Below are 27,437 nucleotides of genomic sequence, written 5' to 3' on the forward strand. Positions count from 1 at the left end.
TGGTCAAGCTTGTCTGCAAGAGCCGTGGTATTTGCTCTGTATTCCTTTTTTGTTGTTAAGATTTATTATTATTGCCAGGTCATGGTGGGGCATGTCTTTATTAATCCCAGGACTCGGGAGGCAGAGGCAGGTGGGATCTGAGTTCAAGGCCAGCCTGGTCTACAAAGTGAGGTCCAGTACAGCCAAGGGTACATAGAGAAACCCTTAATTATGTATGAGTGCAGGTGCCCAAGGAGAAGGCCAGAGGCACTGGATCTTCTTGGAGTTGTGAGCTGCCTGATATGGGCGCTGGAAACTGCACTCAGGTTCTCTACAAGAGCAGAACTTTCTCTTAACTACTGAGCCATCTCTACAATCTTAATTCATGTTTCTTTATGCTCTAGAAAGTAAGTCATAGCTAGGTATAGGGGAACACATCTGTAATTCCAGGACAGAGACAGAGTCAGAAGAAATGATAGTTCCACCCCATCATCCTGGAGGGAGCTACCCAGCAAAATGCTGTTCAAAACAAAACAAAATGTCATACTAGAAGAACATACAGAAAAGTTCATCATACTGTCTGAGTTGCTAATGTTGTTTTTTGTAGATGATTTGATCTGCTGAGAGATAAATGTTCCCATACAATGTTATATGTAAGCATAATCAAACAAATTGTCATTGAAACAAGAAGACAAAGCAGTTAAGATTTCTAGGAAGTTATTTCTAACTGCAGTTTTTTTCAGACCTATCTGCTTCATTAGGAAAGAATAAATCATAAGATAGCATTGAGCCCGGTGGTGGTGGCGCATGCCTTTAATCCCAGCACTCGGGAGGCAGAGCCAGGCGGATCTCTGTGAGTTCAAGGCCAGCCTGGACTACCAAGTGAGTTCCAGGAAAGGCGCAAAGCTACACAGAGAAACCCTGTCTCGAAAAACCAAATAAAATAAAATAAAATAAAATAAAAAATAAATAAATAAAATAAAAATAAAAAAAATAAGATAGCATTGAATCAAATATTAATTTTCTGGTTGGCTCCCTTTTTTTCCTGTACTGAGGATATATATATGTATTTTTAATGTTACAAGAGTTTTTGAAAAAGAAATGAATGTTGTGTTATGGTTCTGGGGTAATCTAACCCAGGCCTTGCACATTCTAAACAAGCACTCTACTACTCAGTTCCATCTCCACCCCTGAAAACACTTACGAGGGCTGTCTTGATGGCTTAGAGAAGTGTTTTTCACCCTGTGGGTCCAAACCCCTTTGAGGGTCAAACAATCCTTTCACAGGGTTGCCTGAGACCATCAGAAAACACAGATATTTACATTACAGTTCATAACAGTAGCAAAACTAGTTATGAAGTAGCAACGAAAATAATTTTATGGATGGGAGGGTCACCACAACATGAGGGCTGAAGCATTAGAAAGGTTGAGAACCACCGGCTTAGATGGCAAAAACAGTTGGTGAGCAAGACTGAAAACCTGAGTTCAATCCCCAGAACATGAGGTGGAAAGAGAGAACCACTTCCCAAAAAAGTTGTCCTCTGAACTTCCACATATCTGCTGTGGCACATGTGCCCCCACATATAAATAGATAGATAGATAGATAGATAGATAGATAGATAGATAGATAGATAGATAGATAGATAGATAAACAGATAAACAAATAAATATAGTAATGAAAATGTTACTTATGCCAGGCAGTGGTAGTGCATGCCTTTAATCCCAGCACTCACAAGAGGCAGAGGCAGGTAGATCTCTGTGAGTTTGAAGCCAACCTGGTCTACAAAGTGAGTTCTAGGACAGCCAGGACTGTTATACAGAAAAACTACTTCTCAAAAACCAAAACCAAACAAACAAAAAGTTACTTATCGAAGTCAGTGGACTCAAAGTGGGTTTTTTGTTTTGTTTTTGCTTTTTTTGAAACAAGGTCTTTCTATTTAGTCTTGGCTGTCCTGAAACTCCATATACAGACCAGGCTAGCTCCAACTCACAAAGATCCTCTTGCCTCTACTTTCTGAATGCTGAGTTTATTAAGGGCATGAGCCACCACGCCTGCCCCCCATGTGGTTTTTCTTTTTCTTTTTCTTTTTCTTTTCCGTGGTTTCTTGAGACAAGGTTTCTCTATGTAGCTTTTGGAGCCTATCTTGGAACTCACTCTGAAGACCAGGCTGGCCTCGAACTCACAGAGATCCACCTGCCTCTGCCTCCTGAGTGCTGGGATTAAAGGCGTGCACCACCACTGCTGGAACTCCCTTGTAGTTTTTATTTAGCTTTTAGTAATTTAATTTTAGTTCACTTTATTTATTATTTGGGTATGTATGTGTTTGAATTCACTTGCAGGTATGATGTGTGTGGGCAAATACTCATGGCCCTTGTGTGGAGGTCAGAGGATAATAGAAGCTGGTTCTCTTTCTACTTTTTTGTAGGTGCTATAGAGTATTTTAACTATGTAAAGATGTGTTACATTTGTTTAATTATGAAAGGATGTGTTACTGTCTTACCTTGTCTGCCTAAGGCACCTGATTGGTCTTAATAAAAAGCTGACCAGTCAATAGCTAGACAGAAGAGGGACAAGCAGGGCTGGCAGGCAGAGAGAATTAATAGGAGAAATCTAGGCTCGAGAAAGGAGGAGGAGAGAACAGGGGAGATGTCTTGGGCCAGACAGGCAGTCACCAGGCAGCAGACAGAGTAGGACATAGAGAAAGAAAGGTGAAAAGCCCTGAGGGAAAAGGTAGATAAACAGGTTAATTTAATCTAAAAGAGTTAGTCAGAGATGATCTTAAGCTAGGACGAGCATTCAAAACTAATAATAAGTCTCCATGTCATGATTTGGGAGCTGATTGGTGGCCTAAAAGAAAAAAGTCTGGAATAGTAGGTTCTGGGGAATCAGCTCAAGTCATCAGGCTTCTCAGCAAGAGCACTGGCTTAAACCACACTGCTGGCCCAGGTCTTAAGTTTCTGATGAATGATCATATCAATTAACAAAGCTGTAAACATGTGACTCTTTTCCATCTAGATGAGATGTGAGCCAAGTTTAAATTGATTTTAATTTCGACATGCCTCTTAGTCTACCTTTAACTTGATTCTGACTAGTAAGTATATTACACGCGTCTCTGTCTTTCCTGCCATCACCAACTAAAATTCCTTTTTTGTTTTGGTGTTTCCAGACAGTTTCTCTGTGTAACAGCCCTATCTGTCCCAGAACTTGCTTTGTAGGCCAGGCTGGCCTCAAACTCACAGAGATCTGCCTGCTTTTACCTTCCTAGTGGCGGGAACTAAAGGCATGCACCACCATGCTTGGCATTTGTTTGCTTCTTGTCTCAGGCAGCCCATGCTGTCCTTGGACTCACTATAAGGAGCTGAGGACACTGACATACACTGCCACACCCAGCTTTATCTTTTCTACTCCATTTATCAACACTCCTTAGAGACTGTCTAATGTCTCTGAGCAAACTTAGTACTGTGGCCCTACCTCACAACTCAAATAACATATTTATCTATAATTAAGGATTTTTTTTCACTATTACAATTATGTGTATGCATGTGTGTGTACACATTTGTGTCACGGCACACATATGGAGGTCAGAGGACAAGTTGTGGGAGTTAGTTCTCTCCTCCTACTATGTGGGTCCTACAGATTGAACTCAGGCTTTTGGTAGCAAGCACCTTTAACCACAGCTGTTTGCTGACCTCAATTTGGACTTCTAAATTCAGATCATATAATGATGTTGGGTACAGGCATAGCTCGATTGAAAAGAATGTTTGCCAAATATGCACAAAGCTCTGGGTTCAATCTCCAACATCACACAGACCAGGTATGGTGGCATACACCATCCCAGCCAGCACTTAGGAGACAGAGGCAGGAGGATCAGAAATTCAACGTCATCCTTGGCTACACAGCAAGTTCAAGACCAGTCTGGGATATATGAGACTGTCTCAAAAGAAAAAGTTGCCGGGCGGTGGTGGCGCACACCTTTAATCCCAGCACTCGGGAGGCAGAGGCAGGCGGATCTCTGTGAGTTCGAGGCCAGCCTGGTCTCCAAAGTGAGTTCCAGGAAAGGCACAAAGCTACACAGAGAAACCCTGTCTCGAAAAACAAAAAACAAAAAACAAAAACAAAAAAAAAGTTACAAAATGATTTTGTTTCTATCTTCCACAGATAAATGGATGGATGGATGGGTGGATGGGTGGATGGAAGGATGGAAGGATGGAAGGATGGAAGGAGGAAGGAAGGAAGGAAGGAAGGAAGGAAGGAAGGAAGGAAATGGAGAGTGCAGTAAGTGATTCCTATAACCACATGGTAAAGGAGAAAACTATCACAACCGTCCTCTGACCTCTACAAGCACACTGTGGCACTCACAGCCCACACTCATCCTTACAAACACAATAAATAATAAACGTCCTTTTTTTGGGGGGGTGGGACAGTTTCATTATTAGACAGGCTGGCCCTGAATCCATAAAGATCCACCTACCTGCCTTTGCTTCCTAAGAGCTAGGATTTTATATATATGTGCCACCATGCCCTGCTAAACTTCAAATTTTGAAAGAAGTGGCATGAGGCAGACACAACCATACAAGACAGCCATATTTATTTAATCTATTAACAAACACAAACACATTCCAAATGAATAAATTTTACTATTGAAAGGGAATGTAGCAAGAGAGAAGAAAAAAAAACTATCCTTGAAACGGAAAATCATGCTGGTCAATGGTAGCACACGCTTTTAATTGGGGGCACTCAGGAGGCAGAGGCAGGCAGATGTCATGAGTTTAAGGCCAGCCTGGTTTACAGAGCTAGTTCCAGGATAGCCAGTGCTACAGAAACAAACCCTGTTTCAAAAAACAAAAAAAGAAAGAAAAACTCACAGAGATCCACTTGCCTTTGCCTCCCCAGTGCTGGGATTAAAGGTGTGCACACCACCAAATAGTGCAAAAGACTTTTTTTTCCAAAAGATCTTTTTTAATGAATGTCTTTCTCTTTGTTATTCATATGGAATTGGAAATAAGACTTTCATATAAGCCATGTTTTAAAATGTTTTTTGCTGAGGCTGGAGAGATGGCTCAGAGGTTAAGGGCACTGGCTGCTCTTCCAGAGGTCCTGAGTTCAATTCCCAGCAACCACATGGTGGCTCACAACCATCTGTAAAGAGATCTGGTGTCCTCTTCTGTTGTGCATGCACACATGCATGCAGAACATTGTATACGTAATAAGTAAATCTTTTTTTTTTTTTTAAAGGTTTTTAAGCATTATATATCCTGTGCCCTTTGGGAGTTTTTGTTTTTCCTTCAAAAAAGCATTGGTGGTAACGCCTTTAATCCTAGAACTCAGGAGGTAGAGGCAGGCAGATCTTTTGTGTTTGAGGCCAGCCTGGTCTACAGAGTGAGTTCCAGGACAGCCAGGGCTACACAGAGAAACCCTGTCTTGAAAAAGAAAAAAAGGGCTGGAGAGATGGCTTAGAGGTTAAGAGCACTGGCTGCTCTTCCAGAGGTTCTAAGTTCAATTCCCAGCAACCACATGGTGGCTCACAACCATCTATAATGAGATCTGGTGACCTCTTCTGGCCTGCAGGCATACATGTAGGCAGAACATTGTATACATAATAAATAAATTAAAAAAAAAAAAAAAAAAAAAAAGAAAAAAAACAAAAGAAAAAGAAAAACAAACAAAAAGGAAGTTTTAATATTTGTGTGTGTCCTTAGAGGCCAGAAGAGGGCATTTGTTTGGAGAATAACATCTCAGTATGTGGCTCAGGTTGGCCTCTAACTGTAGCCCAGACTTGCCTCAGCCTCCTAAACACTGAGATTCCAGGGTGGGACACCAGGGACACCAGCATGCCTGACATCCTTTACTTTCTGAATACTTCTAGTGAACCTTCAGCTGATATTCCTTTGGTCACTATTAGTTTTATCCCTGAATCAAATCTTTTCCATCTCTCATACTATGGGAATGTAAATGGTAATGATTTTATCTAAGTTTTAGTATCCCAAGCATAGCTGACATTGACTTTTTTTTTTTAAGATTTATTTATTATGTATACAGTGTTCTGCCTGCATGCCAGAAGAGGGCGCCAGATCTCATTACAGATGGTTGTGAGCCACCATGTGGTTGCTGGGAATAGAACTCAGGACCTCTGTAAAAACAGCCAATGCTCTTAACCTCTCAGCCATCTCTCCAGCCCTGACATTGACTTTTATAGCTTATGACATTTGTTCCAATTGAAAGGAAAAAAAAACAAAAAACAAGAATAAAATCTGAGTAGGAAGTACTCTTGAACGCATTGGCACAGGAGACCACTTCCTAAATATAACACCAGCAGCACAGACACTGAGCACAACAATTAATAAATGGGACCTCTTGAAACTGAGGAGCTTTTGTAGGGCAAAAGACATGGTCAATAAGACAAAAAGCCTACAGAATGGGAGAAGACTTTTACCAACCCCACATCTGACAGAGGAATGATCTCCAAAGTATATAAAGAACTCAAGAAACTAGACATCAAAATACTGAACAATCCAATTAAAAAATGGGCTAAAGAGCTAAACAGAGAATTCTCAAAAGAAGAATCACAAATGGCTGAAAGACATTTAAAGAAATGTTCAACATCCTTAATCAGCAGAGAAATGCAAATCAAAACACTGAGATATCACCTTACACCTGTCAGAATGGCTAAGATCAAAAACACTAATAACAGTCTATGTTGGAGAGGATACGGAGCAAAGGGAACACTCCTCCACTGTTGGTGCAAACTTGTACAACCACTGTGGAAATCAGTATGCGGTTTCTCAGAAAATTGGCAATCGATCTACCTCCAGACCCAGCCATACCACTCTTGGGCATATACCCAAGGAATGCGCAATCATACCACAAAGATACAAGCTCAACTATGTTCATAGCAGCACTATTTGTAATAGCCAGAACCTGGAAACAAACTAGATGCCTGCCTGTCAATTGAAGAATGGATTAAGAAAATGTGGTACATATACACAATGGAGTACTACTCAGCAGAGAAAAACAATGACAGCATGAAATTTGTAGGCAAATGGATGGAACTAGAAAATATCCTGAGTGAGGTAACCCAAACCCAGAAGAACAAACATGGTATGTTCTCACTCATAAGTGGATTCTAGATATAAAGCAAAGAACAATCAGACTGCAACCCACAGAACCAGGGAGGCTATATAGCAGGGGGGACCACAGGATGACTGTGGCTTATAATAAGCTTTGATTTTACTCAATTACTGGGCAAGCCTCAATGAAACATTTCACTATTAGGATAAGAATTTATACTGTACAAAGCTGATAATAGAAAAATAAATTTAACAAAAAGAATAAAATCTGTCCATTTGTTATTTCTTGCACACTTGCATTAGAATAGCAACTCTCTTCCATAGTACTAGACACATGCACACACACACACACACACACACACACACACAAAACCTGTTTCTGGGACCTAAATATCTTAAAACTATGAGCCTCTTTTCAAGTAAAACTCTTCTGAGAGTCCCATTCTGTTATCACCGATGGCACATAAAAGATGCAAGGCACAATTCAATGGTAGAATACTTGTGTAGCATGATCAAGCCCCTGATTTTTGATCCCCAGTATAAGGGGAGGAAAAGGGAGAAAAAGGGCCCCAAAAGGAATCCTAAAAACATACTACATAAAAGTAACAGATGGCTTTCTTACTGCGATTTAACACTGTGATCATGTAAACAGAGTCTAGAAAGTTCTTGAGCAAATGTTACATTTTTATTATGATCATTACAATATTTCCCCCATGCTAGGCAGAGAAGGGCACCCAGGCTAGGTCTGCTCAGTAAACACCAGGCTCTCAAAACACTCCCTTATGTTTAAGCCCAGCACTAAGGAGGAGAGGGAAGTCTAGGCCCTGATCCTATCCCCTAGTACCGAAGGAGCCCAGGGCTGCTGACAACAGGTCTTCCACGTTTTATCTTATGATCTCAACAGTCACAGTTCAACTGCCTACAGAATGAGAGGTGCACAAATACCACACCAAACTGAAATACAGACTACAGTGCCAGATTATTTTTCACTTCCTAGGAAAATCCAAAATCAAGCGATGACAAGATGGCTCAGCAAATAAAGGCCCTTGTTGCCAAACCTGTCTATGTGAGTTTGATCCATGAGACCAAAATAGTGGAGAGAATGAACTCTCACAAATTGTCCTCTGACCTCCATACATGCAACATGGCACCTGGGTACACACACACACACACACACACACACACACACACACAAATAAATGTGAAAATAGGGAAAAAATACCCCCCCCATAAAAGTAAGGTGTAAAACAATAAAGGATGACACCCACCATCACCTTTAATCCCAGCACTTGGGAGGCAGAGGCAGGCGGATCTCTGTGAGTTCGAGGCCAACCTGGGCTACAGAGTGAGCTTCAGGACAGCCAGAGCTACAGAGAAACTCTGTTTTTGTTTTTGTTTTCCGAGACAGGGTTTCTCTGTGTAGCTTTGCGCCTTTCCTGGAACTCACTCTGTAGACCAGGCTGGCCTCGAACTCACAGAGATCCGCCTGCCTCTGCCTCCCGAGTGCTGGGATTAAAGGCATGCGCCACCACCACCTAGGCCGAGAAACTCTATCTTAAGAAAAACAAAAACAAAAACAGCCTGAGCCAAATGTGGTGGCTCATGCCTGCATGTAATCGCAGCACTTGGGGACAAATGTTATGAGTCTCAGACAAGGGTAGACTAAAAGGTAAGGCCCTGACTTTAAAAAAAAAAAAAAAAAAAAGAGGTATTCATTTCTTTATCTATTGCACTCATTGCTGTAATCCTTTTTTCTTAAAAACTCAATGCACTGCTGGCAGTGGTGGCGCACGCCTTTAATCCCAGCACTCGGGAGGCAGAGGCAGGTGGATCTTTGTGAGTTCGAGGTCAGCCTAGTCTACAGAGAGTTCCATGAAAGGCGCAAAGCTACACAGAGAAACCCTGTTTTGAAAAAAACAAAAACAAAACAAAAACCCCAAAATGTTCTTATCATAAATTACATTATATATTTTTCATTGGTTTGTGCAACACTTGAAACTGTGAACAAACGTCTTATTTAGTAAATGCAGAAAGAGGTGATGTCTCATTCAGAAATTGAGGTCAGATTCTAAAGGAGTCGTTAAAGCTCTATTAGACAAACAAAAATCAGTCTAGATTACAAAGGTTTCTAAAGATAAAATGCCACTTTGAAAAGCTACAGGTGCCAGGTGGTGGCGGCAGCACACGTCTTTAATCCCAGCACCAGGGAGGCAGAGCCTGGTGGATCTCTGTGAGTTCCAGGCCAGCCTGGGCTACAGAGTGAGCCAGGACAGGCACCAAAACTACACAGAGAAACCCTGTCTCGAAAAACCAAAAAAAAAAAAAAAAAAAAAAAAAAAGAAAGAAAGAAACGAAAAGCTACAGGTAGACTCCTTTTTTCTTAAAGTTAAAAAACCAATCTAAGGGTCAGAGAGGTGGCTTGGTAGTAAGAACATATAGTACTCTCAAAGAGGACCCAAATTTGGCTCCTAGCACCCATGTGAGGCAGCTCACAACCACCTCTAACTGCACCTTCACAGGATCTGATGCCCTCTTCTGGCTCCTACATACAGGTACTGTACTCACAAGCACAAACCCCTCACATACATACACACTTCATTTTTGAAAAATAAAAATTGGAAAAGCCAATCTAAATTCAAGCCCTACAACGTAACAGATGTATTAAGCAAGTTACTGAACTCTTTATGCTGCAATTACTTCATGTAAAAATGGGAATAATAGCAGCTACTTCATAAGGATTACTGTGAAGATAATATATACAAAACCTAAAGAATAATGCTTTTTTCTCATTTCTTAACATTTTATATTGTATTTGTGCGTTTGTGGGAACACACAGGTGGAGCTGGTCAGAGGACAAACTGCAGGAGTCAGTTTTCTTCCAGTTTTCTTCCAGCACGTGTGTCCTGGGAATAAAACTCAGGCAAGTTTGGTAGAAAGTAACTTTACTAGCTGAACCATCTTACTGGCACTTCATTCAGTTTTTGAAACAGGGTTTCACATAACCCAGGCTGGCCTCAAACCAGCTTACTGAAGATATCGAAGTCCTAATTTTTCCTACCTCTAATTCCAAAATTCTGGGATTACAGGAGCACACCACCAGAACTGGCCTTTTTTTCTTTCTTTCTTTCTTTTTTTTAATGACAGGGTCTCGTTATGTATCCCTGGCTGGCCTCAAACTCACAATCTTCCTACCTTGGCCTCCCAAGTGGTAAACATATAAATATGTACTATTTTGCTCAACTACTTAAAACCTTAAAAGGAGGCTACATTTAACTTGTGAGTAATCTAAACTTGAAACATATTTCAGATACATTACTCAGAGTATTTTACTATGTTTCATTTCTTCTTCAATGACTTTAAAACCAAAGGACACTACTGACAGCCGATCAATGTTTTTTTTCTTTTATTAAAACATCCAGGCTAGGGTGTGGCCTTGGCATTAATCCCATCACTCAGGAGGCAGAGGCAGGCAGATCTCTGTGAGTTCGAGGCTGGCCCAGTCTACAGAACGAGTTCCAGTCAGGCTCCAAAGCTACATAGAGAAATGAAACCTGTCTCGAAAAACCAAAAAATATGTGTGTGTGTGTATTGACTATTTTCTCATTTTATTATTTTTATTGTTACTGTTATTACTACCATAGTACTAAGGATCAAATCCAGGGCCCTTCACAAATTAGGCAAGTACTCTACCACTGAACTTACTATACCCTGAGCCCTTAAGTTTTCTGTTTGTTTGTCTGTTTTTTGGTTTTTCAAGACAAGGCTTCTCTGTGTAGCCTTGGCTGTCCTGGAACTCACTCTGTAGACCAGGCTATCCTCCAACTTAAGACTGGCCTGCCTCCGCCCTTAATTATTTTTAAAGTAATTTTTTTTTTTTTAAAGAAATGATAGCATAATTTACAAAAGGGACTGGGAATATAACTCAGTGGTTGAGAACCTACTCCGCATACATACCCATTATACACACAAACATAAGTAAATAAATAATTTTTTAAAATGTAATTTAAAAAAAAAGAATTTAGCCGGGCGGTGGTGGCGCACGCCTTTAATCCCAGCCTCGGGAGGCAGAGCCAGGCGGATCTCTGTGAGTTCGAGGCCAGCTTGGGCTACCAAGTGAGTCCCAGGAAAGGCGCAAAGCTACACAGAGAAACCCTGTCTCGAAAAACCAAAAAAAAAAAAAAAAAAAAAAAAAAAAAAAAAAAAAAAAGAATTTAATTTCTGATTGGTTATTTAACTCAGTGGATAAAGTGCTTGCCTAGTACCAGGAGTTCTCGGTGTGGAAGAGCACACCTGAAATCCCAGCACTGCTGAGGCGGGGGAAATCACAAATTAAGATCATTCCTGGCTACAATGCAGATATAAGGCTAGTGTGGGATACATGAGACATGGTCTCAATCAATCAATCAATCAATCAATAAATCTTCCGTTTCCAATATTCTCATTTACACGAAATACTAGGAGATTCAAATTTTAAGTGGGTTATTTCTGAGCAAGTGCAGAAAATACAGCTAAAAATGTATGTAATAACATCGAAGAAGTAAAAAAATAAAACTATGAAGCATCTCTTTGATTTTTTTTTTTTTTTTTTTGCATCTCTTTGATTTTTTAAAAAGCTGTTCTATTTACTTCACGGGAGGTGTCAGAAGACAACTTTTGGGAGCTGATTTGGATCCTTCCCTCCACTTGTGGATCCCAAGAATCGAACTCAGGTCATGAGACTTAAGTCCCCGAACCACCTCCACAGCTGCTTTTTCTTTAATTTATTTTAATTTCCTCTTCCTTTTTCAGCCATCTTAAAATCAGGTGTTTTGTGACTTTTTAAATGAAAGTTTACTTTTAATTTGTTATGATCTTGTGTGTATGTTATGTGAGGGGACACACACGTGGAGGTCAGAAGACATCTTGGAGTCGGTCTCTCCTTCCACCTTCCAGGGATCACCAAGGTTGTCAGACTTTCGGGGAGCACAAGGGCTTTTTACCCACTGGGTCATCTCACTAGCCCATGAAATCAGATTTTATATGAACTCAACTAAAGCATCAAAAAGGGTTCCTACTTAGTTTCTAAGTGACAACACTCACATCCTGATAGCCAGTTTTCACAGTCTTCATTCAGAATCCTGTTTGAGCCCTGCTGAAAGAGTTGAGGGCCATTCTTCCTCAAAACTTAAACTGTCTACACTGTTCGGTTTCAATTTTACTAGGTCACCTTGAATTCTCTTCTCTGAAAAGCATTCAAAGGTTTTCATCATCAGTAATGTATGTCTCTTAAAGTAATTTTAAGTTAATGGAATTAATAAAGCTCATGTACTTTGCACCTGCTTTATTGGGCTTGCTATAAAAAAAAAAAAAAAGCCTTCTCTGGCATCAACCATCCAAACTGAACTGAATCAAACTTCTGTGGACCTGCGACACATTCTGAAAACACCTTGAGATGTTTGCTGCAGCCTATACAGCAGGCACATGACCACAAGGGCTTCTCGGCAACCCCCAAACTCCTTACTGCTGCAAAACTTCTCATAGCATTCTATGCACAAGACTGTTAAACAGTGTCGATTTAAAAAACTGTTCAATTGTTTTGTCTATTTACCAACCCAATCATCACCAAGACTCCAAACCCTTCAAATCGCCTTCTGTCACACAGCTACACTATTCCTGTGTTGCTTTGAGTAAGCTCCAAGGAATAAAAACTTGAGTTCCGAGGCTCATCCCTTGACCCAAATTGCTGTTGCCAGAAGATGCGGTAGTAATGCAGTGATTTGCAACTCTGAGGATGTGTTTCACCTAGAAATAGCCAAAGGCTACTAAATCCTTTATAGTTCCAATTATTTCTGCAGTAACAATTTCTACAGCTAAAAGACGAATTATTCTAAATCGGCCTTGGAGTCCCCCCACCTCAAATGCCTGCCATCACAAGGACATCTTTTCCAGATCAACATTTGCAAATGAAGAAAGAAAAACCAAGGTTTAGGCACGCATTATCTCACGCTTGGAAAGAAAAGGCCATTATTATGCTCCTCATAAATCTTGGTAGGATTCGAAGTTAAGTTTCCACCAGTCCGCAGTCCTAATACCTTACTGTTTCCCAAGCCCAATTAACAGCCTGAAAACAACAGTAGTATTTATACCCAGAGAAAGCTCAATGCTCGCCTAAACAAAAAGGCGTCTGATAAGTCAGAGTACCCTTTCCCAGGGCGAGGACAAGGTTAGACAGACGATAAAAGGTTTGTTTATCACAACGAGGAAAAAGGAGAGAAGATTCCCAAGACGATCGGGGCGAGCGAAATCCAAGGGTTCGGAAGCCCTGGCCTGAAAACCACTGGCCCCAAGCCTTCCCGACCCCAGCCCTCTCCCCCGAGGGCCAGCCCTGCGCCTCCACAGGCCCCCGAGCCAACCACAGCGCAGCCCCACAAAGCACCCAGCCGGGGAGCCGAAAGCCAGGGCCAAACAGGAGGAACCCCGCGCTTACGAGGCGAAGCGAATGGGGGATGAAGCCGGAGACGCGGCCTCATCTCAGGCTGGGAGGCCCCTCGAGAAATGAGAGGCAGGAAAGAGAGCCGGGTGCAAGGCGGAGCCGAGCGCAGGAGGCCAGAGAGCCGAGAGGCCGGGAGGGAGGCGGCCCCGGGCTCACTGCGAGCCCGCCGGGGGGGTCCTCGGCGACGCCCGTGTTTACCTGAAAGTCTCTGTCCTCGTTGAAGCGGGAGAAGCGGTCCGCCATTTTGCCGCCTTCACTCCTCCTCAGGACGACGCTCTCCGGTTCGCTCCTTCCCTCCCGCGACACCCGCCCCCTCCCTGCTTCCACGCCTCCTCCCACGCCCACCGGGCGCGCGCAGCCGCGGGGTTGGGGGGGAGGGTGTTGGGAGGGAGGGAGCAAGACTGCGTCCCGACGGGAATTCCGGAGGCGCAGGCGCTTTGTGGGCCCGGAGGCGGGACCTTCGCGGAACCTTCGCTCACCGCCCGGCTTCGCGCACCGCCCGGAGCGACCCTGGCGGGCCGCGCATGCGCACTTCCTCCAGAGCCCCTACAAGCGCTTCCGGAGGGAAAGATCAGCGCGGCAGGGTGTGTGGGCTTTGGGCAGCGTCCTCTCTGCTACCTTACTGGTGTTAAACAGCCTTTCTTCTGCTCTTGTTTACGTTCAAGCCCATGCTGTATTTGCCAAGTAATAGTATACAGGAGCATGAGATAGGACTTTAGAGCCAGAGTGCTTTTCAGTGTTTTTGTTGGTTTTGGACAGGGTTTCCTGTAGCCCAGGCTGGACTCTAGCTCGCTATGTAGCCGAGGCTCCCCTCCATAGTCGAAGGAGAGTCCTTTTCTGTTTTGGTTTTTTGTTTGTTTTTGTTTTGTTTTGTTTTTTCGAGACAGGGTTTCTCTGTGTAGTTTTGGTGCCTGTCCTGGAGCTTGCTGTGTATAGACCAGGCTGGCCTCGAACTCACAGAGATCCGCCTGCCTCTGCCTCCCGAGTGCTGGGATTAAAAGCTTGTGCTACCACCACCCTGCTGAGAGTACTTTTTAAATTGACACATAATAGGATTACTTGAGAGGTAGGGAAAAAAAAAAAATCTCTCTTCTCAAAGGGCTTCCATTCCGGGCAGGAAGTCAGATAACCTGTAAAATGACTTAATAGTCGTAAATATTAGCGAGTGTCAAAGACTAAAACTAGGTACAGCCACGGTTGAAGCTGAGGGGGAAGGCTCAGAAGTTCAAACTCATCCTTGGCTACATAGGGAGTTCAAAGCTAACCTAGAGTAAACAAGACCTTGCCTCAACAAAATCTAAGTGAAACTGCAGGGAGAGAACATCTTTAATGAAAAAGACGACCTATCTTAAAGCTACCTGTAAATCAAGGCATAAAAAGGGATTCACAACCTTGGAGAAGACAATATTAAACACATGTCTGCAAAGAGCTTGACTTTTTTTTTTCTTTCTCATTTTTCCTTTCATATATGTTTGAGGCTCATGGATGAGTTATAGACAGTTATGAACCACCATGTGGGTGCTAGAAACGAACCCAGGTACTCTGCAAGAGGAGCAAGTGCTTTTAATTGCTTAGCCATCTCTCCAGCTCCCATTTTCTTAATGTTTTTATGGGGAAGCTTACTTAACTTTATTAGACTTATTCATCTTATGTGTGACTGTATTGCGTGCATGTACGTATATGTACCTTGTATGTGCTTGGTGTCTAGGGAGGCCAAATGAGGGCATCAGATTCTCTGAAACTGGAGTTACAGGCAGTTGTGAACTACCATATGGGTGCTGGGAATGGAATCTTGGTCTTCTGTAAAAGTAAGCACTCTTTTGTTTGTTTGTTTATTTATTTGTTTGTTTGTTTTTCGAGACGGTTTCTCTGTGTAGTTTTGGTGTCTGTTCTGGATCTCGCTCTGTAGACCAGGCTGGCCTTGAACTCACAGAGATCCACCTGACTCTGCCTCCCGAGTGCTGGGACTAAAGGCGTGCGCCACCACGGCCCGGCGGCATTTTATTTTAAAGATGTATCTAGTTTTATTTTATGTGTGTGGGTTCTTTGCCTGCATGTATGTCTCTGCACCGTGTTCAGGCCTGGTGCCAGAGGAGGACATCAGATATCCTGGAACTGGATCTGCAGACAACTGTGAGCCTCTGTGTGGGGGCTGGGAATTGGACCTGGAATTGTCTGCCAGAGGAAGGAGCCAGTGCTCTTAACTTATGAGCATCCCTTAAGCCCCCCTTTTTTTGAGATAGGGTCTCATATACCCTAGGCTAGCCTCCAACTCATTATGTAGTGAGTTTATATTGAACTTCTGATCTTCTTGCCCAAGATCTGGGAGTGCTCTACCACATCTGTTTTTGGAGTCAAACCCAAGCCTCCATGCATGCTGGCAAGTACCCAGCTGATGGAGCTACATACCAAGCCCCTCAGCCTCCTTTCACTGGCTGTTGTCTGTCATTCACTGATGATCTTTGGATGAATCATTTACTATAAACAACGCATATAAAATGATGAGTCTCAGCCAATGGGATTACTGTGTTGTGGAATATTTAACGATGTAAAGATGTGCTACATTTGTTTATGCTGTGGAATATTATTAACTATGTGAAAGTGTGTTACAATTGTTTCTGCTGCCTTTGTTAGCAATGCAAAGATGTGTTGCATTTGTGTTGCGGAATAATTGTTTATGTAAAGATGTATTGCATTTATTTATGCTTTGTTTGTTTAACTGTGTAAGGATGTGTTGCTCTTTCACCTTGCCTGCCTAAGGTACCTGACTGGTCTAATAAAAAGCTGAACGACCAATGGCTAGACAGGAGAAGGATAGGTGAGATTCGTGGGCAGAGAGAATAAGTAGGAGGAGAAATCTAGGCTGGAGAGAGAAGAAGGAATAGAGAACAAGGGAGAAAGAGAGGGACAGGCAGCCGCCAGCCAGACATGAGAAGCCGGAAGGTAAGACATACAGAAAGAAAGAAAGGTAAAAAGCCCTAAGGCAAAACATAGATAAAGAGAAATAGATTAAAATAAGAGCTGAGATAAGGCCAAGCATTCGTAACTAATAAGAAGTCTCCGTGTCATGATTTGGGAGCTGGTTGGTAGCCCAAAAGAAAAAGCCTGGTACACTACAGCAAGTCAGAGGCCAGGCTGGGCCACATAGTGAGTTTCAGACAAGCCTCAGAAGCATAGTGAGACCTTGTTTCAATCAGCAGGTAAATAAATATTCTGCTGCCTACCATTTCTGCATTTATTAGTAAGAACTCTTTCAGATACCACTGTGGTACTGCGTGCTCCGAGCTGCTGATAGTCAGTCCTCTTTGGGGTGACATCGATACACTGTGAGCTTTTGTTTTTGTGAGACAAGAGTCTCATTATGTAGCCCAGACTGGCCTTGTACTCTCTATTAACCCCCATCTGACCTCAAATTCCTCAGCTTCCTCAACGCTAGGATCACAGGCATGTATCACCAGGCCCACTTTCATGATCTCTTTAAAAATAATTTATTCATTTTTATTTTGTTTGCATCGGTGTTTGCTTGCACGAATGTCTGTGTGAGGGTCTCAGATCTTGGAGTTGCAGACAGTTATGAGCTGCCGTGTGGGTGCTGGGAATTGAACCGGGGTCCTCTGGAAGAGCAGCCAGTGCTCTTAACCACTGAGCCATCTCTCCAGCCCTCATTATTGTTTTTTTCTTTGGTTGGTTTTTTGTTTTTTGTTTTCTTTGAAACAGGGTCTCACTGTGTAGCCTTGACTCTCCTGGAACTCACTACATAGACCAAGCTGACATCGAACTCACAGAGATCTCCTACTTCTGCCTCCCAAACCCTGGGATTAAAGCCGGGGTTTAAACACCATCATTATTCATTGTAATACTCAGACTGCTCCATACTTGCCCGGGACAACACCTGTTAAACATTTTCAAATTGCATTCCTAGTTATTATTATAACTGAAAGCCGTTTGGTTCTTGTTTTTGTTTTTGTTCTGAGATGGGGTCTGTGGCTGACCTCCAACTTGGAACTTGGAGTATGGAGCTAAGGGTGAACTTGAACTCCTGATCCTCCTGCCTCCACCCTACAAAGCAACTGTTTTTTTAAGATAGTCTATATGCCAGACACCATGCTATGTTTTTAAAGGAAATGAAACTACTAATTTTTTTTATTTGTTTTATTTTATTTGCCTGCATGTATGTGTGTGTACCACATGCCTGCAGTGTTGAAAGAGGCCAGAAGAGGGCCTCTGATCCCCTGGAACAGAAGGTACAGGCAGCTGTGAGCTAATATGGGGGTGCTGCGAACCAAACACTGGTCCTCTGTAAAAGCAGCAAATGCTCTTAACCACTGAGCCATCGCTCCAGCCCCCATGCTAAGATTTTTACTTGAATTATCCCACTCAATAGTTATGGCTACCCAGAGGTAGGGACAGCAATTGTTTTCACACAGTTTCCAAGTAAGGAAACAAATTTATAGGACTCAAATTTGCTAGTAAAAAAGAAATAGAGCCTATAGGCTAGGTGTGGCAGCACACAACTTTAATCCCAGCAGTCAGTAAGCAAAGGTAGACAGATCTCTGTGAATTCAAAGCCAGCCTGGTCTACATAGCAAGTTTCAGGCCAACCACAGCTACGTAAGTGAAACTTTGTCTTAAAACAACCACATAGGTGTGCTGGGGAGATGGTTAAGAGCACTGGCTGCTTTTCCAGAGGACCCTGGTACAATTCCTAGCATCTACATGGCAGCCCACAACTGTCTGTAATTCCAGTTCTGGAGGATCACACAGACGTACATGCAGGCAAATGTACATGACAGACATACACTCAGGCAAATGCACACCAATGTACATGAAATAAAAATAAAATTAGAAGGAGAAGAAGAAGAAGAAGAAAGTAGAACCTGGGGCTGGAGAGATGGCTTAGTGGTTAAGAGTACTAGCTGCTCTTCTGGAGGACCTGGGTTCAATTTCTAGGCCCCACAGGGCAGCTCACAACTGCCTATAACTCCAGCTTAGGGCATCCAACACCCTCATACAGACATACATGCAGGCCAAACACCGATGCACATTTTAAAAAGCTTTTTATCAACAGGACAAAAAGGGTAACTTTCTTACTGTTTTGCAGAGAGTGGAGTAGAAATATCTCACGTATCTGTGGACTCAAACTTTTGTTCTTTTATCTCAGAGAGCAGAGGCAGAGATGGTGAATCCAAGTTCTGTCCGCCAGGGCCCTGTGTATCCAATTGTGTCCCTGGGGATCTGTTCTAGTTAGGTTTCTATTGCTGTAATAAACACCACCTCCAAACGCAACTTGGGGAGGAAAGGGTTCGTTTCAGTTTACAGCATGCTTCATGAAAAGGAAGTCAGGGCAAGAACTCAAGGCAGGAACTTGGAGTCAGGAGCTGACGTGGAGGCCTTGGAGGAATGCTGCTTACTGGCTTGCTCCCTGTGGCTTGCTTAGCTTGTTTTCTTATAAAACACAGGACCACCTGCCCACAGGCGAACCACTCAGAGTGAGCTGGGCCCTCCCACATCAATCATCAGTTAAGAAAATGACCCACAGGATTGTCTATGGACTAACATGATGGAGGCATTTTCTCAGTTGAGGGCTCTTCTTGCCAGATGACCCTAGCTTGTATCAAGTTGAAAAATAACAAAGCTGGGTGGTGGTGGCGCATGCCTTTAATCCCAGCACTCAGGAGGCAGAGGCAGGCAGATCTCTGTGAGTTCGAGGCCAGCCTGGGCTACAGAGTGAGATCCAGGACAGGCACCAAAACTACACAGAGAAACCCTGTCTTGAAAAACAAACAACAACAAAAAACCCTTGACTGTGCAGAATGAAACACATTACACTGCCCCATCTGGATGATGGGCTAGAACACTGATTTAACCCCATGCATTCATGGTACGGGCCTAAATTCAGGACTGATAGTCCAGCTCTCCCCAACTGCTCTTAAGGTGGACAAAATTATCGTCCCCAAGGACCCCCAGACACACAGCACACATGATTGTGTCCTCTCTATTTACTTGTAGAGGGGGAAATAAAGAGGCCTACCTTAACATTAGTGCAGCCATTACAGGCTGCAGACTAACAATACTGGGACTAGGCCTCACCATTACAATAACCAGGAAAAGCCACCAACTGTACCCTGCAGGGAGCCAATTAGAATTGAGACAAACAAGTACTAGATGCTCTAAAACATAAAGGATAGCTTACATAATCTGTATATGGGTTGCCAATTTCCTTGCAGCAACGCCAGTACCAATCCGTTTGACAAGACTTCTGTTACCTCACTCCTGTCCAAGCAGGAGCTCAACCTCCATCTGAATCTGGAATTCCCCTATCCCCCATCCTTTATGCCTTAAAAACCCTGCCATGCCAGGCGGGATGGTGATGGCACATGCCTTTAATCCCAGCACTTGGGAGGCAGAGGCAGGAGGATCTTTGTGAGTTCCAGGCCAGCCTGGAACAGGCTCCAAAGCTACACAGAGAAACCCTTTCTCGAAAAAACCAACCAACCAACCAAGCAAACAAACAAAACCCTGCCATAACTGAGCTCAAGGCTTTCTCTGATCCAACTTCTGTGTTGGAATGGGTGGGAGGCCCAAGCTAGAGCTTGCAATAAAGGCTCATTGCCTTTGCATATGAACTCAGACTCCTAGTGATCTCTGGGGGGCTTATGACTCGGGCATAACACTGGCATGCTTTCAGTTTAAACTGAAAGGGCAAGAGGTACGTATAACAAAGTAGGTCTGGTCAAGGTGTGGTCCTGCCTATCACTAAGCAATCACTGTCTAAGACACTCTCCTACTGGGTGGTCTATGGTGGCATTAAAAAAAAAAAAAAAAACTAGGAAAAATTATGGGGACTTGGAAAGGCATAGTAGTCTCTCACTCCAGGGCCTAACTGAAGCCTCATACTGGCTGTGAATGAATAATTCCAGTTTATTAATGTTTGCTTAATGCCAGCCAGGCCTAGTGGCACACACCTTCAATTCCAGCACTTGGAAGGTAGAGGCAGGTGGATCTCTGTGAATTCAAGGCCAGCCTGGTCTACATAGAGAGTTCTTGGAAAGCCAGGGTTACATAGAGAGACCCCGTCTCAAAACCAAAACTAAAAACGTTTGCTTAATGTCTTTCTCCTTTCTCAGCTGTAAACGTTCAGTTTTCTAAGAATCTCACCAAAGCCCATTTGCAGAACAAGCCGCGTCCTAAAAATCCTTCTACAGCTCTGGTGGCTCCAGGTTCTACTGTACCAGAGTATAACCTCACCCAAGGCGCCTCCAGCACTACCCTTAAATATCTCACTTACTAAAGGAAAGATGCTTGGGGCCTGACGTATGGCTGGCTCAGTGGTCAGTAGCTCAATGACTGCTCTGGCAGAGCATCCATATGGGTTGTCGCCCTCTGCTGGCCTGCATGGACAACTGCACTAAAGGGCACACACCACACAGCCCTACATTCACGAAATGAAAAATAAGTCTATAGTTTATTTTTTAATTTTTATTTCATTTTTTATTGACAGATGTGATGGCACATGGCTTTAATCTCAGAAATCGGGAGTCAGAGGCAAGTGGATCTCTGGTGAATTTGATGTCAATTTGATCTACGTAGTTCCAGGCCTCCCAGGGCTGCATAGTGAGACCCTGTCTCACTAGAGATGGCCCAGTGGTTAGATGGCTGGGAGATGGCTTTTCAAGAGGACTTGAGTTTCGATCCCAACACTAACTTCTGGTGACTCACAGTGAAACCCTGTCTCAGAACATTTTTTTGTAGATTAATTTTATTTATTTTTGCTTGCTTAATCTTTTTTTTTTTCTTCCTCGAGACAGGGTTTCTCTTTGTAACAGTCTTGGCTGTCCTGGAACTCGATTTGTAGACCAGGCTGACCTTGAGCTCACAGAGATCTGCCTGCCTCTGCCTCCTGAGTGCTAGGATTACAGGTGTGTGCAACCACATCTAGCCTCTTTTTATTTTATTTTGTTTTGGTTTCTCTGTGTAGCCCTGGCTTTCCTGCTCTGTAGACCATGCAGGCCTCAAACTCAGAGATCTGCCTACCACTTCCTCTAGAGTGCTGGGATTAAAGGCATATGCCACCATCGCCCGGCCTTAGCCTCTTTTTAGTTAAACAAAGAAATAAAGATTAATTTAAAAATTAATAAATTGGGCTGGAGAGATGGCTCAGTGGTTAAGACCACTGGCTGCTTGTCCTGAGGTCAACTCCCAGCCACCACATGGTGGTTCACAACCATCTGTAGTGAGATCTGGTGCCCTCTTCTGGCCTGAGGGATACATGCAGGCAAAACACTGTATATGTAATAAACAAATCTCTTAAAACTTTTTAATTAATTAAATTAATTTTTAAAGATTTTTTTGAGACTATCACAGTCTGTCTTGAACTCACCATGTAGACTAGGCTAGCCTCAAACTCATGTCCCTGTGGTAGTCTGAAGACAATACCCTGTTTGTCTTGGAACTAGGTATGTAGGCTAGGCTGGTTGTGAACTCACTGAAGGCTGTCCTCGGGGAGTGAGGGTGGGGTTGTGCAGTTATGGTGCCCCGGTAGTCTGCAGTTCTCTCGTTCTACTCTGTGGCACCTAGGATCGAACGCGAGTCCTCAGGGGACTCCGGGGATCGAACTGGCTTCCTCTGACTTTCACAGCAAGCCCTTACCCGCTGTGCCATCTGCCCATGTAGTCCATGGAGAGTCTGGAACTCAGTTCCGGAATCACTAGGCATGCAACGTCATAACTGGCTCCTGTGTAAACTTTAAGGAGACTTTATTAGCCCCGTCTAACAGCCAGACATGGTGGCTCATGCCTGTAATCCCAGCAACTCAAGGTTGGGGCAGGCCAGCCTCCCTGGGTCTCAGGCTACCCTGTGGATGTAGTCATTGAGATCCTGCCTCCTTTTTGAATTTTTACTTTATTTTGTTATTGTAATGTTTCTGAGCGAAGAATGGCCAGCACACTGTCCTGAGAGGGCATTTTGGAAACTGGTCCAGCACCGGATGGAGGAAAGCGGCGAAGAGACACCTTATTGGATGGGAAACTAGGATTTGATAGGGTGCCTGGTCCAGGGAGAAGGTTGGAGGGGAGGTCTCCACGTGTTCTGCTTCGGGTTTGGGGAACCAAAAGGATTCTCCTTGGGGTAGTCAAAGTCTGACCTGACCTCGAAGCGTGCTTGCGGAACCCGGGGTCCAAGGAGACTGGCATGCATATGCTGCCTCCTATTGGCCAGGCTGAAGCAATGCAGTCACCCTCGCCTCTACTTTCCTGCCTAGGTAGAAGTCTGAAATAGGGATTTCGTTCAAATTTACACAGAGAAACCCTGTATCAAAAAAAACAAAAACAAGACAAAAAAACTCAACCCCCGCAAAAAAAACTGAAATAGGGATTCTGTTCTAACTTCTCTCATTGAACAAGTGCCCTACAACCAATTCACCAGCCTCTTTACTCTGTTTTTGTTTTGTTTTCTTCTTCTTTCGTTTTGTTTTTTTCCCCGAGGTGGATGTCAAAGTACAGGCCTTTAATCCCAGCACAGAGTTTGATTGGCCTACATAGTGAGTTCCGGTAAGCACAGTGAGATGCTGCCTCAAAAACTAACTAACTGGATTAAGTAATAAGTAAATAAATAAGGTTTTGTAGAGGGCACAGGTCCTTGTGCTCACAGACAGGCATGAGAGAAACCAGCAGTGTTAAGCACGCAGGCTTGTCTCTTCAACAGAAGGAATGTGTATACCTATTTTCCATCCAGAAGGCTGGGAGTGGATGTTGTGTAATAGCCTGGTGATCTTTTGCTAAACTGTAAGAATGGGACACACCAGAATCCAGACCATTACATTTATCCCAAATTCTTCCTCCTTAGACCTTTATCTTGAATATCACTTCTCAGTCAATAAAGCCCATCCTTTGGGGAGATGTCACCTGTACTTTGCAAAACAGTTTCCATATAATCACATCTTAAGCTTTATTGTGCATATGGGATTGAGATACTTGTTACCAGGAAACTTTTCCCCCAGAATTATACTGTACTTGAAAATGTTTAAAATAAATGGCCTGGTGTCAGACTCCAGAAGTTTGGACCAGCCCACCTAAGTCCTGCTGATCCAGGTTCCCTTCTTGCCTCTCTACTGGCTCCAGCATTTGCAGGGATCTCCACAAGCTTTCCAGAACCTGTGGAGATGGCTCAGCACTTAAGTGTGCTTGCTGCTCTTCCAGAGGACAAGAGTTTGATTCCAAGCATCCATTCTGGTGGCTCACAACCAACAGTAACTCCAGCTTCAGGGGGTCAGAAGCCCTTTTCTGGCTTCCATGCCTGCACACATATGGTATACATTCACACAGACACCTAAACATATATAAATATAACTCTTTAGGGTCAGAGCTCAGTTGCTAGAGTACTCACCTACCCGCATTAGGTCTTGGGTTCCACCCCCCAAACCACATAAACTAAATGGAAGTTCAAGCCCGTAATCCAGCACTTGGGAGGTGGGGCAGGCAGAGTTAGAGGCCAGCTTGGGATGACCTTGAACTTCTGATCCTGGCAAAGAAGTCTTAACCACCACAAAAGCTTCAACTACTAGTGAACCTCAATTTTTCCCCATACACATCCCTACAAGGCCCCCTTCCACCATGCCACCAAAATTCCTGATATGCCAGGATTTTGAGCTATTGATAAGGGCATTCCTGCCTTTTCTGAGCTGGTCATCTACTGTGGAAAACAATAAATCAGTCTCTACGAAATGTAAGAGAAGTCCCAAGATGTGGCCACTGGACGTGGGACAATCCGTTCTGTTCCGGAGCAGGAAGTTCCACAGGGAGGGAAGGAGTAGTATCAGAGGCCGCCCTTGGCTTCGATTTGGGTTAACAAGGGAAGGAGGATCATGCCAAGTGGAGGGGATGAGAGAACTTCTGTTTCCTTTAGCTAATGGTAGACCAAGTCATTTATTTATTTGTTTTTTTTTTTTTTTTTTTTTTTTAGATTTATTTATTTATTATGTATACAGGAGAGGGTACCAGATCTCATTACAGATGGTAGTGAGCCACCATGTGGGTGCTGGGAATTGAACTCAGGACCTCTGGAAGAGCAGCCAGCGCTCTTAACCTCTGAGCCATCTCTCCAGCCCCCCATTTATTTATTTGTTTGTTTGTTTGTTTGTTTGTTTTTCAAAACAGGGTTTCTCTGTGTATCCCTAGCTGTCCTGGAACTCACTCTGTAGACCAGACTAGCCTGGAACTCAGAGATCCATCTGCCTCTGCCTCTGTAGTGCTGGGATTAAAGGCGTGCACCACCATCCAGTTCTGATGATCAGAGTTTAATCCCCGGGACCCACATAGTAGAAGCAGAGAACTGAGTCCCACAAGTTGTCCTCTGACCGCCACTGGTGTACTGTGGCAAGCACCCACCAACACACACACAAACACACACACACACACACACACACACACACACACACAGATAAAAGTGTAGTGAAAATTTATAAATAAAAAACTATGTTCCAGGACAGCCAGGACTGTTCTACAGAGAAACCCTGTCTCAATTAACCAAAAAAGAAAGAAAGGAAGAAAGAAAAAGAGGTGGTTTGAAAGTCAAACCAGAAGTAAGAAGGTCTAGATTCATGAACAACAGGATCCACCCTACCTCAGGTAAGAGAAAATGGTCTTGAATATATATATACATGTGTGTGTGTGTGTGTGTGTATACAGATACATATAGATGTATCTATATAAATATATAAATGAAATATATATACTTTCAGATGTACCTATATGATACATCTACATATACATAGATGTATATGCATATATATATATATATATATATATATATATATATATATATATATATACTTCATGTGTGTAGATAGGCACATATGTGGAGGTCAGAGGACAACCTGTAGGAGGGAGTTTTCATAGCAGTTTTGAGAATTCCTTCCAACAACCTGGTGCCGGAGATTGAACTCGGGTCATTAGGTTTAGCAGAAGGCTCTTTTACTCATGGGTCTCTCGAATAAATTTTTAGAATTTTTAGACATTTTATTTGTCTCCATGCTGCATGTATGTATTATGCATGAGTTTACGTGCAGGCACCCACACGCCACAGCTCCAGTGTAGAGGTCAGGTTTAGGAGTTCATTCTCTCCATCTACCGAGAGCCATCTTGCTGGACCAGTTGTGACTATGTTAACGAAACAGTGGGTCTCTGGGTGGTTCAATGCTGCTTGCTCAGTTTATTCTGGCTCTTCTAGTTGTGTGACTTTAGGCATGTGACCTAAATATGTCCCTCATTTTTCTGGGATGTAAAAGTAACAGATAGTACCTGGCTGTAGAGAGTTCCGTAAGTTTCAGCTTCGATTGTTAATTGTTTTTAACTTACAGCCCAGAACTCCAAAGGGCTATGAGGGAAGGTGCATGTCATACATCACGCATTCATTTACGTCAACTGTGAGTAATTAAAAAATAATCAACTAGTGAACGAATTTCATGGGCTGCTCATTTTGTATACATTTTTCGTTTCTTTTTGAGAAGGTCTCATTCCCAATGTAGCCTCCTGCCTCCGCCTCCCAAATACAGGGATCACAGGGATGCACCTCCACCACCACCCCCTGTTCCTCAATGCACTGTTACTAAAAGATGCCGAGTGCGTGGTCTTCCAAAGAGTGCAGAATGGGAAGAACCCCATACAGCCTTGACTGAACCTCAGCTCACCCTGCATGGCCACTCCTGCGGCTGCCCTCCAGGCCCATGGTCCAGCAGAGGGCGCTGTAACCTCAAAATGCAGGTTCTCCACCCCCACCCACCCCCTTTTTTTGGACGAGGCATGTGGAGAGAGGGCGAGAGGGAGGGTATGCACTGGGGCGTTTTGGCTGCACTCCCATCAGACCCTTTGTCCCGACTAACGCCTTCCTCCAAGCACTCGGCAAACCTCACGGCAGCCACGCAGCTCGCTGCTGTGTGAACATCACCCCGCTCGCTCTGCGGAGAGATTGCTGAGGTTCCTAGCCCCTCCGGATCCCTTTCTTTCTTTTTCTTTTTTTCTTTTTTAAACCCTAGAAGCTTCATTCCAGGAGTGAATCATCGGCTTCATGCGGCTCTTTTACTGTTCCAAATTCCACAGCAGCAACCTCTGTCTTAGCCGTCTGGCCACCCGCAGCCATCTTTATCCAAGTCCAGCTCCTCCAGACAAAATCCACTCACTGTCCAGCCATTGTCGCTTCATCCCGCTGGAAGATAAGCGGCCACTCCTTCCAGGCATTCGTCAGTTGTTTGGGACAAAGATTACCAACTCGCACAGATGAAGAGCGTTAACCGGCACTGAACGCATGCTATGTGCCAAGCGCTACACATCATCCCCTCAATAAACTCTGAGAAGTTTCAGGCCCATTTAATAGGTGAGACAGTTAAGGCACAGAGTAGTTAAGGGACCTGCCTAAGGTCACACAGTGTTGAGCTAATATTCAAACGCAAGCATTTTCTTTTTAATTTAAAATAATTTTTGGAGGGGGCAGGAGGCTGGAGAGATGGCTCAGCAGTTAAGAGCACCCGTTGCCCTTGCAGAGGACCCAGGTTCGGTTCCTAGCACACTCATGGCAGCTCACAACTGTCTGTAACTTACACCTTCTAGCTTCCTTGGTACACATATGGTACACAAACATGAGTGTAGGGAAAACACTCACATATGTTTAAAAAAAAACTTTAAATTTTTTTTAATTAATGAATTTATTGTGCTGCATTATGTGCACACATGTGCAGCTCATGGTGTTCCTGTGGAGTTCAGAGCAATATTCTGTGGGACCAGTTCAATTCTTCCACCGGGTGCATTGTGGATTAAACTCAGGCAAAGATTATACCAATGAGCTACAGCCCTAGCCTTTCGATAACATTTTTGAAAAAATATTTATTTATGTATTTTATGTATATGAATGCTCTGTCTACACACCAA

General features: G+C 43.5%; 1 protein-coding gene across 2 annotated transcripts in view; it reads right to left on the reverse strand.

Moving 5' to 3' along the window:
• The window catches only part of Gpatch8 (G-patch domain containing 8), a 72,642-nt gene extending 58,776 nt beyond the window's left edge, over positions 1 to 13,866 (reverse strand). The window contains exon 1 of one of the 2 annotated variants that reach the window (XM_059271877.1): positions 13,717 to 13,866. In XM_059271877.1, coding sequence (XP_059127860.1) covers positions 13,717 to 13,761 — 45 coding nt within the window. In that variant the 5' untranslated portion in view covers positions 13,762 to 13,866. The remainder of the gene's footprint in view (positions 1 to 13,716) is intronic. The other variant, XM_059271878.1, reaches the window with a different exon arrangement.
• Between the last annotated feature and the right edge of the window lie 13,571 nt (positions 13,867 to 27,437).

The sequence above is a fragment of the Peromyscus eremicus genome, chromosome 8a (genome assembly GCF_949786415.1).
Source record: "Peromyscus eremicus chromosome 8a, PerEre_H2_v1, whole genome shotgun sequence".
Taxonomy (NCBI): domain Eukaryota; kingdom Metazoa; phylum Chordata; class Mammalia; order Rodentia; family Cricetidae; genus Peromyscus; species Peromyscus eremicus.